Below are 14698 nucleotides of genomic sequence, written 5' to 3'. Positions count from 1 at the left end.
TGCAATTCTGAGTAATGGGCTAATTAGTTTTCTGCCTATTGAATAGGGATTATCATATTTCAACTGTTATTTATTGATTAAATAAACCTCTTTTTAATAAGTACTTTCAATGATTTGAAAGTCCACTTAGTCCCACAGGTTTATACCATGAAATTAAGAATTCCACAATTTAATTTCTTTATGGGAATGTAATCTTTAAAGGCCTATAACTCAAAAAAACATGTCTGGCGACTTGTTCCGGTTTTGTTGGAGCTGGTCACATATGCAAAGGAGTGTTCAGAAATGGGGTTTGAAAATAATATTTTGTAATGAGTCGAAATGGAACGTAATGGAAATGGGTCCAACTATTTACCAATAATGGAAATAGGTCCAAAATGACCCAAAATAATAATATTAATAATAATTATGATGATGATGATGATTAAGTTTTGTAACCTTAGGCCAAGTAAAAATTGTTCATTTGTGGTAGGTAGGCCCCCTCTAATGATCACAAAACCTTCCAAAAGTGTTTCTTATATAAAGCATTTCAACTTCCTAGACATCTTTCAAAAAATGTTATAACTCAATTTCAAAAAACTTTGAAATTGAAGTTACCTCAAAAAAAGGAAGCGGTAGGGGATGAGAAACATGTTTTTTTTACTTGGCCTTATACCGGTACTGACTGGTATAAAATGAACATTTTATTTTAAAAGTTGATTAGTTGAATATGAACCGACCACAGAGAAAAGGTCCATTGTCTACCCCGGGTGTTCCGGGGAGAGGGGGCACTCCCACTTTTGAGGTGACTTTTTGCATGCTTTGCGTGCATTTTGGACTATTTTCATATTTTTAGCTTAAAGTTATTTTTCAGGGTCACTGACAGCCAATTTTTTGCACATGTGCATAATGAACCCAATTTTCTTGATGCCCTCTTTTTTCTACAAAAACTGCCATAGACCCCTAGTGTTGTAAGGCACAGGTCACTTTCATATTCGAGTCCCCGGCTAAATCCTAATCCTTTAGTTAGTTTTAACTGGCAATAAAAGTCAAATTTCAATAGTTTTGCAATTTGAGGGAAAAATAGCTAAAAACATGCAATTTTGCATGATTTCTTACAATTGCAGTCACAATATTCAAAGCTCAATTCTATGTATTCAAAATTTTGAGTATAGGCTATGAGTTTGTTCATAAATTTAATATTTTATGTTAATTTTGAAAATTGAGAATAAAAGATATAATTTTTATTTAGAAATTGTGTTTTCTGAAAATTAGAATCCATAACCTGAAATTGGTTTTAGTACAAGGCTGGTCTTGATTGTCACGGCCAGGATTTAGCTAAGCCTATATTTCATTTGCCAAAACAGGATAATATTTATTTTATTACAAAAAATTAGTATTGTATTTTTCTGGAGCCGGTGTAGTGTGAGCATCGGTATTATTGGGATTTTAGATGCAAAAATTTAACATGGACTGCAAAAAAGGTCTAGTGTATGGCAATTAAAGCCACAAGACGTTCTGAGAATTACTTGGGCAAAAAATGCAAATTTAAATGAATATAAACAGACTTATAGTATTGGGACTCGCCATAAGTACAGGTACGGGTTTTGGACCATGAGTACGGGTACGGGTCCCAGGCCATGGGTACGGGTATGGGTCCCAGTTCATGAGTACAGATACGGGTCCAAAGTCAAAATAGGGCATGAGTGCAGTGCGGGCCCGAAGCCGTGGGTACGAAAGCACGGGTAATGGGTACAGAAATTGGGACTTGAGTATGGGTACGGCTCCCAATATGGGTACGGTACGGGCCATGGGTAAAGGTGATGTAACTTTCGAGTGTGGACTCGGACTTAAGATCACTTTTTGCTGGACTCGGTCGGATTCTGCAAAAAAGTACTTGGGTTCGAAGTCGACCCCGAGTCCGCTTCCAGTCCAACATGCACATCTACATCCTCCAGATTATCCATTAGCTTAATCATAATTATTATCATTAATTATGCACATCCAGATTATTATATCCGTGTTTTATTAATACCGGTATTTAAAACCCCCTATAAATCTCCTATTAACCCCAAATTTCTGTATATGGTAAGGACCTCTGTATTCATTGACTCAGATCACAGACCCTCCTTCTAGGGTCTGTGCTCAGATCCCGGTCCCCGCACTCCGTGCATCCATGGGTATTCATGCTCGTCGAAAATTTCGCGAAATAGGGGGTGTTTTCAGATGAAGAAATGCGATTCGCGAAACACACAAAAAAGGGGTGTTTTTCAAACCACGTGTTCGCGAAATTGAAAAAAAAGGGTATTTTCATGGAGCAGCCTACGTGTTTCTGTCAGAAAAGGGTATGTTAGAAATATCGTTCACGTTTTAGCGAAAATAGGGGTATCGTCGAAGGGCAAATAATTCGCGAAATCGCTAAAAAAGGGGTGTTTTTCCCCTAAAAACTTCGCGAAATGAGATGCAAAAGGGGTGTTTTAAAGTTCACCGACAAGCATGAATACCCGGATGCACGGAGTGCGGGGACCGGGCTCAGATGCACTAGTCCAAGCCTGGGCACAAAAAATACATGTGATGTGGCTAGCTGGCAGAAAATCTCACACCAGTCACATTATCATGTAGTTCCACATGTGTGCAGCATACAAGTAGTGGAGTGTATTTGGATGGGGAATATCAAAATGATTAATAAACATAAAAGCTATATAATAATGATATTTTAACATGATAACTTGAAATTCCCCACAAAAGAACAAATCTTTTTGCTGGTTTTTTTCTGTATTAATTGATCAGTCATTGTGTGAATGAGACATGTAGCATATATGATACATGAATATGGGTGGCAAATGTGCACAGGCTGTTACAGTGTAGCAGCATTCATGACCATTTTGTGGAGCCAGGGCTGGGTTTATCTTTTTCAGGGCCATGGACCAAGCTTAAATAAAATTATTAAGGGCACTTGCTATAGCTTTCTATCAGGATCCATGTGTTACTCCCCAGTCCCCACCCAACACTGACACTCCTAGTCAGGACTTATGTCTGGCCTTGGAGGAATCTGCTTGTTTTTCACCTGCCATGGTGTGAATTCACATACATTTGCACCAAAACTACATGATTTGGATGCATTTCTGTGTTATTAAGTTCACAATTACACCCACTTGGCACCACCAAGGGACTAAATTCTGTAATTGTAACTAATTATTATAATCATGATAATGTCAATTTTACCAATACATATACCGTATTCGTTCCAATAAGCGCCCGTGTCCTAATAAGCGCCCACCCAGGAAATTTCCAATTTGCTATTGGGTACCATCAATGTTGAAGTGACAAATAGACGTCGATACGGTGACATGGCTGGAGGACTACAAGTCCTGTGTAAACTTGCAATACATTTTCTACATCAGGAAAGCTACTAGCTAGAACGTCTCAGGACTCTTTTAAAACATACGTAAATTTGTCTCTATTCAACACCTCTTACGAAAAAATTATGTAAACTAGGTAAAAAATAAGCGCCCACCCAAAATGACTTTGTTAAGCGCCCACGCTTATTGGAATGAATACGGTAGGTCCTATTGAAATTCAATTACAAAATTTGACCAAGCTGTATTACATTTCAATACTAGGCCTACATGCAGTAAGTTACACGGCAAATGAAATAAAGTGTCCAGCTTGTCCGAGTCCGAGCCGAGTCCTATTGTGTCCGAGTCTAGACTCGAGTCCAACTCGATCCGGGGTGCCCCAAGTCCGAGTCCAACAAAAATAAGACCGAGTCCGTGGACTCAGTCAGAGTCCATGCCGGGGTTTGGTGTTGGGAGTCATTTAACTTTATGTGACAGGTATCTGTCTACTGGCATTGCTTAGTAGGGGCCTATTTGTATAAAATGATGCTCTAAAAAGGGGTCACAGGGTATAACAAAATGAAAAAGGAGTAATTTGGTATAACATCTTGAAAAAATGGGTCATTTGGTAGAACATTTCCAAACAATGGAGAAAAATTCTAGATTTTGCTGAAATAAGAGAATTTGAAAGTTTCCTCTTTATATTTTATGGCATTTTGAAAATTATAGAAAGATAGCCAGCCTCAAATGGAGCCTATAGTGACAGACTCATAGTAGGGGAGACCGGGGCAAGTCCGCCCTCGGGGCAAGGCCGCCCACCCCATGTTTCTGATCTCGTGACTGCTGGAAAAGTACAATGATGATGTAATAGGCTGGCACACGTCATAGCGAAGTACCCAAGAAAACAAGACAGTCCGACACATTTCGCCAGAGTAATATTATTATTATCGTCAAAAAACATTTTTGAGTCGAGGAAGTTTACATTTTAAAAATTAGTAATATTGCAATAATCTCAAGACCTTACAGAGACGGTTTTGGTTCTTAAATTCAGTTGGAAGGTGAACGTTTTGCCAACATATTATGCAATTAAATATGCATATTGTGTTTAGTCATGTTAGTAGGCGTACACATGGTAAAGAAAAAAAAGTACCGTTGGGGCAAGTCCGCCCTGTATGTGAAGGGCAAGTCCGACCTGTGTTTTCCGTGAGGCGGACTCCCCGGGCGGATTTGCCCCATCGGCGATATGCAAAATATTGATAATAATACCTTTAAGAACGGTAAAACTACATGCAAGCATATTTTTTTAAGTTAAGTGGTATCAGTATTACTCATACCACCGCTTATGCTCTAAAACCATAAATGTCGGTTGTAAATAAAGGTTTGTTCATTTTGGTCCCCTACATTTATTAGCTTACATTATACCCCTCCATTAAATTTAGTAGACTCTTTGGAAGAGAGTGAGCGCCTAATATACCCTTTACTAAACGTTTGCATTAAATTTATAATTGTTTTGCAATATTATTTCTTTTTATCAGGCGAACTTACCCCACCATAGGGGCGGACTTGCCCCAGCACGGGCAAGTCCGCCCTGTCATCATGATTTTATTTACCCTTCTCCTGCCGTTACTGAAATGTGGTAGTATTTAGCTATAGTGTACAGCTTAAAAATGTAAAAACTATAGCCTTCTAACATGAGAATTGCCCTCTCTAGGCGAGATTGTAGAAAATAGGGCAGACACGCCCCCGGTCTCCCCTACCTGTCACTTGTAAAGTTGAGTGCCCCCTGCCAAATCCATGTCGAATATTAAGTTATAATGTTATAATTTTATAGCAAAGATTCCAATAGAGAATTTTGAACAAATTCCATAAATATACATGTACACTGTCACTGTAAACAATAGAGAATTAAGATTAATCAAGCTGCTGCACAGTAATGCTGTGGTCAGACTCTTCTCTGTTCTGTTACAATGAGACAACTATACCACCCCACACCACTTCCCCTATACACACCCACTGTCAAACCCCACCCCACACAAGTGTCACAGTCATTTCCATACCCTAGGTAACTCCGAAGGTAAAAACTACATGTACGGTATCACATGTCAACAGTCCGCTGTGACCAAAGTATTCTAGTGTGACACACACTACATACAGGGTGTCCCAAAAAAAAGAGGCCCCACATTGCGCCCTCTTTTTCTCCTATTTCTGAAAAGTTGATCAAATATAGTTTGGTATGTAAAGAAACCTTTAATCGTTAGCTTTAATAAACCAAAACAATTCTCTCAATCGGCTCATAATTTTTGAAGATATGCCCTCTTTAAGAAATGTACCTGTTTTTCACTCTGTCCACGGATGAGGTTTGGCTACATCAAAGATTTAAATGAAACACACGGTTAATGACAGGGATAGATAATAGCATTAGGCTTGGGAAAGCATTCACTATAAGCGAGGATCACCAGCTAGCTTCAAACATCTTCGCAACCCCAGTATTTCTGCTGCATTCATAAGTATCCGGCGCACAAGGATGGTACGCAACGCAATTAATGCAATGAGAACTAGGGCTAAAACCTGTATTCGTCATGGAGGCAACCAGGTAGAGGGCAGTGCAGCACAGTAAACTCACTTCAAAAGAACCAAAGACAAACTAAACAGCCCTTTTCAGGGCTACCTTTTATTCCAAAAAGAGAAATGACTTTTGTTGTCAATAAAAAGAAAGCAAGAAACGAGAAAAACATAAATAATTGCAAGTATAGCAAAAGAAGTCCCATCCCACATCAATGTCGCCCAAATTAATGACACTTCACAATGACACAACAAAATCCATAACCCATAAGCCCACCTGTAAAGCCCATTCCTTAAAATAAAGTTGTTATTTTATAAAGTTATCATCGAGGAATGTTTTATATTCATGCATGGTATATGCACTTTTCAATCTTTGAAGTAGCCAAACCTCCTCCGTGGACAGAGTGAAAAACGGATACATTTCTTTAAAAGGACATATCTTCAAAAGTTATGAGCCGATTGAAATAATTGTTTTGGTTTATTAAAGCTAACGATTTAATGTTTCTTTATATTTCAAAATAAATTTGATCAACTTTTCAGAAATAGGAGAAAAGAGGGTGCAATGTGGGGCCTCTTTTTTTTGGGATAAGTGGCCAGGTACTAGAGAAGTGTCACTAGGTTGCATGTGCAGCATACATTGTCATCATCATCATCATCTTCATAATAATATTAATACTTATAGAAATTCACCGTTTCAGAAATATGTTTTGTGTGATATTAATCAATTATTCTAAACATCTTTTTAAAATTCTTAAATTGGATAAATATCCCAGACAAATGTTCAGTGACTGCCCGTAAGTAGTGAACACAAACACTAGCCCTATGGATGGGGTGTACATGTCTGTGTGCATGTTTTCTCTCTTTCAAGAGTTTAGCTCCATGAAAGAAGTTTTAGATATTTTTATACAGTCAAAATGTTTATTAAATTCTGTATAATTATCAATTATTTCATTTAAAGATAACAGTATTGATTCTGGGAAGTGACAGATAAATCTAAATAATTTGGTGGATATGTAGGATATTATGACAGATCACAGATTTGACAGCCCCAATTAATTAGGAAAATGGGCAAAAGTGAAGTCAACAATTTTGAATCAAATTTGAGATCTATTTTGACATTTTTAGATAATCATTTCACATTTTACATGGATTTAATTGGACATTTTGTGTCCAAGTTTGAGCCGAGCCGAGTCTGTTTTTGTCAGAGTCCACAAAAAGTGGACTCGAGTCCGGACTTAGAAGTAGATTTCGCAACTCATTCATTTTACACTATTCAATATGCAAGCTACATTATGTTGAGAAAGGACTGGCATAAGGCAAAAAAAAAAAAAATTGTTGTGTTGTTCTCAACCGCCTCGACCCTAAATCCTGAAAAATCAGGGTCGGCATTTTTTTTTTTGAATGATGTTTTTACAGATTTGTTCAAAAAATCAATGTTTTTCACTTAAAATTAATATTTTATTGAAAGACTAGTCTTTACTTGATGTCTAACAGGTATCCAGAAGTCAAAATTGACAAATGTCCCCTAATTGAAGAAGCATTATTTAATATTTGAGGGAATTAAAAAAAAAACTCAACACAACATTTTTTTTTTTTTTTTGCCTAACTTCACTGTGTACCCGGCTGTGCTTCACCCAGTATCAACAGGTATATTGAGAAGTTGATGCATATTTACAATTTAAGAGACTGAAAAATTATAAATCAGCCGCTTGATAGCTTGATAAATGAAGACATTAAACTTATTTGATTTTTTATATTCTGTATGATTTGTTTAAATTACAACCTCTTTACAAAAGAAATTTTGAACTCAATGATTTAAATTCATTAAAAGTAGCATTTCATCCAACCCTAAATTGTCAATCAATTTACAGCCGTTTTAGCCTAATTATATAAAAAAAAATTGAATTAATAATTTTGACCCCAAGTTTCCAAACCTGCCAACTTGATGCAAAAAATTGTAACTTGAATCAATATCACATGTGGTTTGTTCAGGGACCTGTGGTATTGAAGTACACATACTAAAAGCTGGAGCATCAGAGCTGCTGGGCTGGAGCACAGGGTGGCAGTTTGAACCAAAATCTGTGTACACTGCATGTGAAACAAATAATATTGTATTAAAACAAGTAAAATACCCCGCGTGGGGTTCTACCTGGTTGAAGGTATGTGGGGATATGCCATGATTTTGGGGTCCTTTTCAACGATTTTGGTATTCAGTGGAGACCAATATTTTTTTTGGGGGGGGGATGTGCCAAATTAGGGTAAATTTGGGTGCTTTTTGTGAAAACTTGGAATACTCATAGCCGAGTGGCGAAAGCAGCAAGAAGTAGGCACAATTTTTCAGCCTGATGTGTCAGCAGGCCCGCACGCAGGGGGGTATACAAAAGTCCCAAAATTTCAGAATCTGCGAGCAAAAATCAGGTTTTTACGCTTTTTTGGTCAAAAGGTCCAAATTTGGGGAAGAAAGTCCACTTTTCACAAAATTGCCCCCCTTGTAAAAAAAGTCCACTTTTTCAAAATCAGCACCCCCAAAAAAAATCCTGCGTGACGGGCCTGTGTGTCAGTGACGAATGCGGCTGATCCATGCGCCGCATCTATTGCGCTCTTTAATCACGCATGTGCGTATGCCAGCACTTTAAGCGTCCACCAGCTACATAAATAAATAAATAAATAAATAAAGCTGTGTAGCTGTGAAGCACATGAAGCTGTGTAATGAAATGCACACCGACATCACTGTTATATCAGGGGGTGAAAAATGGTTTAGAGAAATGCCTGGCACATCCCTGTAATCAAAATTACACCCCCTCTGCGGGAATGCCTTTTCTTGTTTCACATGCGTTAATGTGTGTGTGTGTGGGGGTCATATGATTTTCATGTAGCTCGGAGGGGGGGGGTCATATGGTTTTTATTATCGGAGAAGGGGGGTCATATAGTTTTCGGCAGTGACTTTCTGTCTGCTCCCCCCTCCAGTAGAAATAATGAACGGTCCCTAAACTTTGTGAGAAGTTGAAGTGGGATATATCTAGGCAAAATATGTATTATGATTATAAATAAATATTCTGTTATTAATTGATAATATTATTACGATTCAACTATTGTGACAGATAAATCTAAATATAGACCCCTTGGCAAATAAGTGAAGCCAACCAATTTAGGATCAAATGATCAAATGACTCGGCTCCAATGAGTCATATTTTTGGGTGGTGGTGGGGGAGGGGAGGTGGTCATCTCCTATTTCATAAAAAAGGGATACTAACCCTTTTTTTATTATTATATTTTATGATCTTCTGGCTACTAGAAGATCATGGCCACTGTTTTTATAATCTTCCCTGTTTTGAGACCCACCCCCTGCAGATACCAGACATTTGTACGACCCTTCCAATTCACAGACACAAATACCCAGATATCTGTATTATTTTGTACATGTACATTGATTAAAAATTGTCTTCTTGATGGTAGTAAAAACAGTGACCCACTGACCCCTCCCTTTCCGAAGAAAATGACTGCCCCTTGTGTCCGAGTGTGAGTATAGCCAAGTCTGTTTGTGTCGGAGTCCGAATCCGACAAAAAAGTCAAGAGTCCAGACTCAAAAGATGAAAATCTGGATTTCGGAGCTTGGATGAATAGAAAAAGTCTGGATATCCGAACTCCTCTATAGGTCAAGCGTATGGCTATGTCTGAAAAGTCCGGATTTCGGAGCTTGTATGCATAGAAAAAGTCTGGATATCCGTGACTCTCTATAGGTCGAGCGTGTATGGCTATGAGGGAAAATGTCTGAAAAGTCCGGATTTCGGAGCTTGTATGCATAAAAAAGACTGGATATCCGAACTCCTCTATAGGTCGAGCGGTACTATGTAGGGAAAATGTTTGAAAAGTCCGGTTTCGGAGCTTGGATGGATAGAAAAGTCTGGATATCCGAACTCCTCTATATGAAAAGTCCGGATATCCGGAGCTTGGATGGATAGAAAAAGTCCGGATATCCGAACTCCTCTATAGGGGGGTGTGCGCTTATTTTCTGGAATAGCCCATTCAAATTCGCCTGATATTTCGTTCACGGCAGTGTTTGTCTTGGACCCGTAGTCTTGTCGGCTTCTCCGGGATTGAGGTCTTCCAAACCTTCTGTTACCAGGGCCTGGGGATTTGCTTCTGGGTCTGGACCGCGGGTTTCTTGGGACCTGAGCTGCTGGGGCGGGATGGTTGGACCGTGAGTTCCTACACTTCTTCGCCCAGTGCCCCTTCGAGCCACAGGACTTACATGTGTCCGTGTATGCAGGGCACTTCCTGGGTGGATGTGTGAGTCCACAGTTCCTGCACTCTATCTGGCGCTGGTTTACACCCGCGATCTTTGTTTCATCCCTGTTGTAACTCCGTATCCTCTGGCCGCCGCCTGCAAGGCTTCATATTTGCGGCCCTCTTCTAGTAGTTTGGCCAGCGTAAACCCTTTAGGTTCCTCTAAGAGGTCTTTCCGAATAGTTGGATGGGGGTTGATGCAATGACTAACTCTACGATGCGTTCGCCATCTCATCTGTCGTGAACTCACAGTAAGTTGCTTTGTTTCGACATCGATTTATGAAGTCGTCAAGCTTTTCTTGGGGTCGCTGTTTAAACTGCATCAATTCGAGTCTGTGTATTCTAAAGTTGACGTTGACATTTAGCTGGGCATCAAAGATCTTCCAGAGTTTTTCTGGGTCCTTTTGGTCCTCATCGCTGAGGCCAGAAGTGTTTATTTTCTTCAATCCTACGATTCCCACAGCGATTTTGATCTTCACTGCCTGTTTTTCTTTGTCCGTCACTTCTTTGTCCAACATAGTTAGTTCGAGTCTTTGTTTAAATAATTTAAACTCCTCGCTTCGCCTGGTACATCCCAGTTCATTACTGGATATTTGGATGTCATGTTGGATGGTATTTATCTCAAATACACGGCTGCGCAAGGTATGGTTTACCTGAATACAGGAACAGCAACGGTATTTAGGGGTAGGTTAAAGAGAAAACAAGACTTACGAAATGGTTAGTACAAGCAACGGGTTACAAGATATTGGTACCAAGGTGTTTGTGCATAACTAAAACACTCAATATTGAAAGCATAACAAAATTAACTGTGTAAAATATTAAGAAATCTGGTTCCAAACAAAGAAAATAATCACTGTTTTTTTTTTATTATAACCACTCAAAGGTTTGACTTAAAAAATCTTATCAACAAAGGTTTTTTTTTGTTAAAAGTTGTTTCAGTAAAAAGTCTCTTGGAGCACAGTTGATCTAGTTCTTGAATATGCTCAATGTTTCTCTTGGTATCGCTTTGTTTATCTGAGTAAACAGCTGACAGTCCGTTGGTAATGTTTATAAAGTCTCGCTATAAATAGATTGATTTCTCAGAATCCTAGTAGGTAACCATGGCAACATCTGTTAAGGCCTTGGAACTGGTAATCCACACAGCATGCAGTCCGTTTCTATGTGTAAAAGTTAGCAATGCATGTTCCTCCGGCTGTGCGTAGTGATCCTCTGTGATTAGGCTAAGACGTGGCGCATCAGCTCTGGGCTGGGGTCTCCTCATTCCAGGCTCACTGCACTCGGCGGGAAAATTGGGGTTCGTCAGCACTTTGTCGGTGAAAAGTTTTCATGACAATTTATAGCAAAGGATTTCAAATTCACACGGATGATTCAAAGTTCTATTTGCTACGGGCTTAGTTGCAGTTCTTTAGTTCTATAAAAACTTACTCGTTAACTCGTCGAGTTTGATGTTTGACCAGGGCAGGGCACACAAAAACAAGACACGATGTACTATGATATGGTTGAAACTCTCTAATTCAACCTAAAGGTGACAATCGAAGCACAGATTTCGGCGACGATATAAAGTTCCTTTATAATCCGTTATAGTCAAGCGGTAACAAAATTTCCACCGGTATATTTCCATAAATACGGTACCGAAGGATGTGAGTGTTCGCTTTAAATAGTGTGCCGTCGTTACGTGTTTAAAACATGTTGCAGTTCAACTCTTGGTTCAACGAGTGACTCGCTCGATAGCAGAATTCGTGGCCTGCGGCGATATTCCCTGTGGCGAGGGATGGTCTGTTGCACTTGACCATGGTGATGTGGCGATGAGTTAGGAAATTGTCCAGATTTAGACGAAATCCTCAGCTCCGTTGATTTGGATCAGAGTTCCTCTGTCAAATCCATGGAATTTATCCCACCTGCTGCCACCATGAAGTAGTATACAGACACGGTTATGATATATAATAATGATATTTATTATCACTGCCCTGGTATGATGTTCATCATGATTGGTCTTAAGTTTTGGCTGCCCAGATTAGGGCGCTTCACACCTAGAGTTCTGTGTACGCTTACGCGTAAGATAATAGTTCCTGGATAATATCACAACACCCAGTGAGGAGTTCGGATATCCGGACTTTTTGTCCAGTCGTGACTGTTGGAAATCCAGACTTTTAAAGTGCCCAAAGGCAAAAAAATCCGGCAGAAAAATAGTTCAAAAGCAGAAATCCGCAATTGGAGAGCTCATTTTCAACATTTCCGTGATTTTTCCTGCATTTGATTGGATTTCCAAGCTTTTTCCAGTAACATTTGCAACTGGAATTCCAGTCGTTTTCAGGAAGCAGACTTGGAAATCCGGACATTTCTTAGATTGAAAAGTTACTCCTCTATAGGGGGTGTGCACTTATTTTCTGGAATAGCCCAATCCAATTTCACGCATTAGGGGTGGTGCAATAATTATGTGTACCCCCGGGGTGGTGAATTATAGGGGGGGCAAAGATTTTTTGGCAGGCCAAAAGGGGGGGCAAGCATTTTTTGGCAGGTCAAAAGGGGGGTCAAGCGATTTTTGGCAGGTTGAAAGGGGGGCAAGCGATTTTTGGCACAGATATTTTGGGTATCGTTTCTAAATTACGCCCTAAAAGGCGTGGAAAACGTTAGGAACACATTCAAATACCGGTAGGCCTATGCAAAATTTCCTGCTCGCTGCAATTGCGCTCGCATTATATGATAAGACAATTTAAGGTTTTAAAATCGGGTTCCCAAAATCTTGCATGTGTAAGGGGGGGCAAAGATTTTTGGCACGCAAAAGGGGGGGGCAAAGGTTTTTGGCACGTCGAAAGGGGGGGGGCAAAGATTTATATTATTATGAACTCGACTTGTTGCTTTTATAACTCAGTTTTAGATTACTCATCTTTTTTGGGTGATTTTTATTTTTATCCGCTATTCAACCACTTGGGAGAAATTGTCGGGGACGTGGGATGACGCAATTTCTTGGCCCTGACCTTTGACCACTATCATCTGACTGGCTGCAAAAAGTTGTTGTTGTTGCTGATGAAAGCAGGCAGTTTTGGAACGTATTCCTCAACAAAATTGGTGTGAAATTCACCAAAAATGCTGACAATTTATATACTTAGATGTCTAAATTTATGACAAAGATTTAAAAGATGTCTTCTAAGCCTCAGGTAGCATCCGAAACCGATAAAATGGAACCTCATCAAAGCAGTTTTAATCCCAACGCGTTCATCTTCAAGTATTTTCTATCAGCTGCTGCTGCTACAGTTGCGGAAACAGGTGCGTGTTTACAATGTAAACAGTCATGTTTGTAGTATTAATAATGTTTTTGTTTACTTTGATAATAATATATTTCATGTACTTTACTGTACTCATAATGTCATTATCTAATTTATCTTACTCTTAGTCTAGACATTAGAGTAATAGTTAGACTAGAATCACTAGTTCACCACGTAAACTTGTATGGCTCAAAATTCGGACCGCTATTAAGTTTACTACTGTCTGTGTTTTGAAAGTTGTTGACGTTTTATAATGATCCCCGATTCCCGGTCGATTATTTTAGCTGTACGTCATGTCACATGCATGACGCAAGTGGGTACCAGCCAAACTTCAGAAAAAAAAATCACGATCGCCGATAAACGATGTGATGTGGGACTTACATAGGATTACACAGAGATATTTCTTGCCAAAATTTGACCATTTCTAGGTAGCTTGGATCTACTTTGTCTGCGCGCGCGATATGAAAAAGGACAGTCTTAAGTAAGTAAATGTGCAACGCTTTTGATGTATTGATGTTTAGGGAGACTGGGAGGGAAAAAAAAAAAAAAATGATGGAGCCTATTCTTGACTGTGTAATATTCCTTCACCACATTGCCGTACGGAGACAGTCTTATACGATGGACAGATAGTATCAGTTTGTGAATGAGGACATCGTATAAGTTCCTTGTACTATAGAATCACTAGAGACAATAATGAATAACAATATAAGTACATGAGTCATGACTGAGTCTGAGACTTGAGAGGCAAACCTTATGTATATTATAACACATTTGCTAGAAAAATTATTAAATTCGTGTACATCGTGGAACATTCAACTACGCTTGTTACTCCGCGATTAATCATCCTGATACACAAGCGTACAACGCTACTCTGCGCGTCCATAGATATGCGAGGGTCTGCGTACAACAGCTTACTACGCACAGCCACGCAAAGAGTATGTTCCACGATGTATACAAATTAAGTATTTTTTCTATATAGTCCGAATAATCAGTCCCAGAACAAAATACCGGTATTAGTTTCTGACATGATCATGTTCTAGGTCTGAACTGTTTCCATTTATGAAATCTTGATGGCAAATTGGACAAAAGAAGCACATCACATGGGACTACTTGTAGTACTTGACAGCTTTTTAATCCCATTTCATTCATGTTACGTGAATCACGCTATATTGTGGACCGTCCTTCTGATACTTGAGTGTTTGGACAAGGAGGAGGTCAAAATTGTCATCCTTGCCGAATAGGAAAGACTAGTTTTGTCCTTGCTTTAAT

General features: G+C 39.2%; 1 protein-coding gene across 1 annotated transcript in view; it reads left to right on the top strand.

Moving 5' to 3' along the window:
* The first annotated feature begins 13167 nt into the window (after positions 1–13167).
* LOC140164948 (mitochondrial uncoupling protein 4-like) overlaps positions 13168–14698 on the top strand; it is a 37166-nt gene continuing 35635 nt past the window's right edge. The window contains exon 1 of the mRNA XM_072188347.1: positions 13168–13430. Within this exon, the coding sequence (XP_072044448.1) occupies positions 13304–13430 (127 nt within the window). The 5' untranslated portion in view covers positions 13168–13303. The remainder of the gene's footprint in view (positions 13431–14698) is intronic.

This window comes from Amphiura filiformis, chromosome 11 (genome assembly GCF_039555335.1).
Source record: "Amphiura filiformis chromosome 11, Afil_fr2py, whole genome shotgun sequence".
Lineage (NCBI taxonomy): Eukaryota > Metazoa > Echinodermata > Ophiuroidea > Amphilepidida > Amphiuridae > Amphiura > Amphiura filiformis.
The sequence above is the reverse complement of the archived record's forward strand: the minus strand, read 5'-3'. Positions and strand labels throughout refer to the sequence as shown.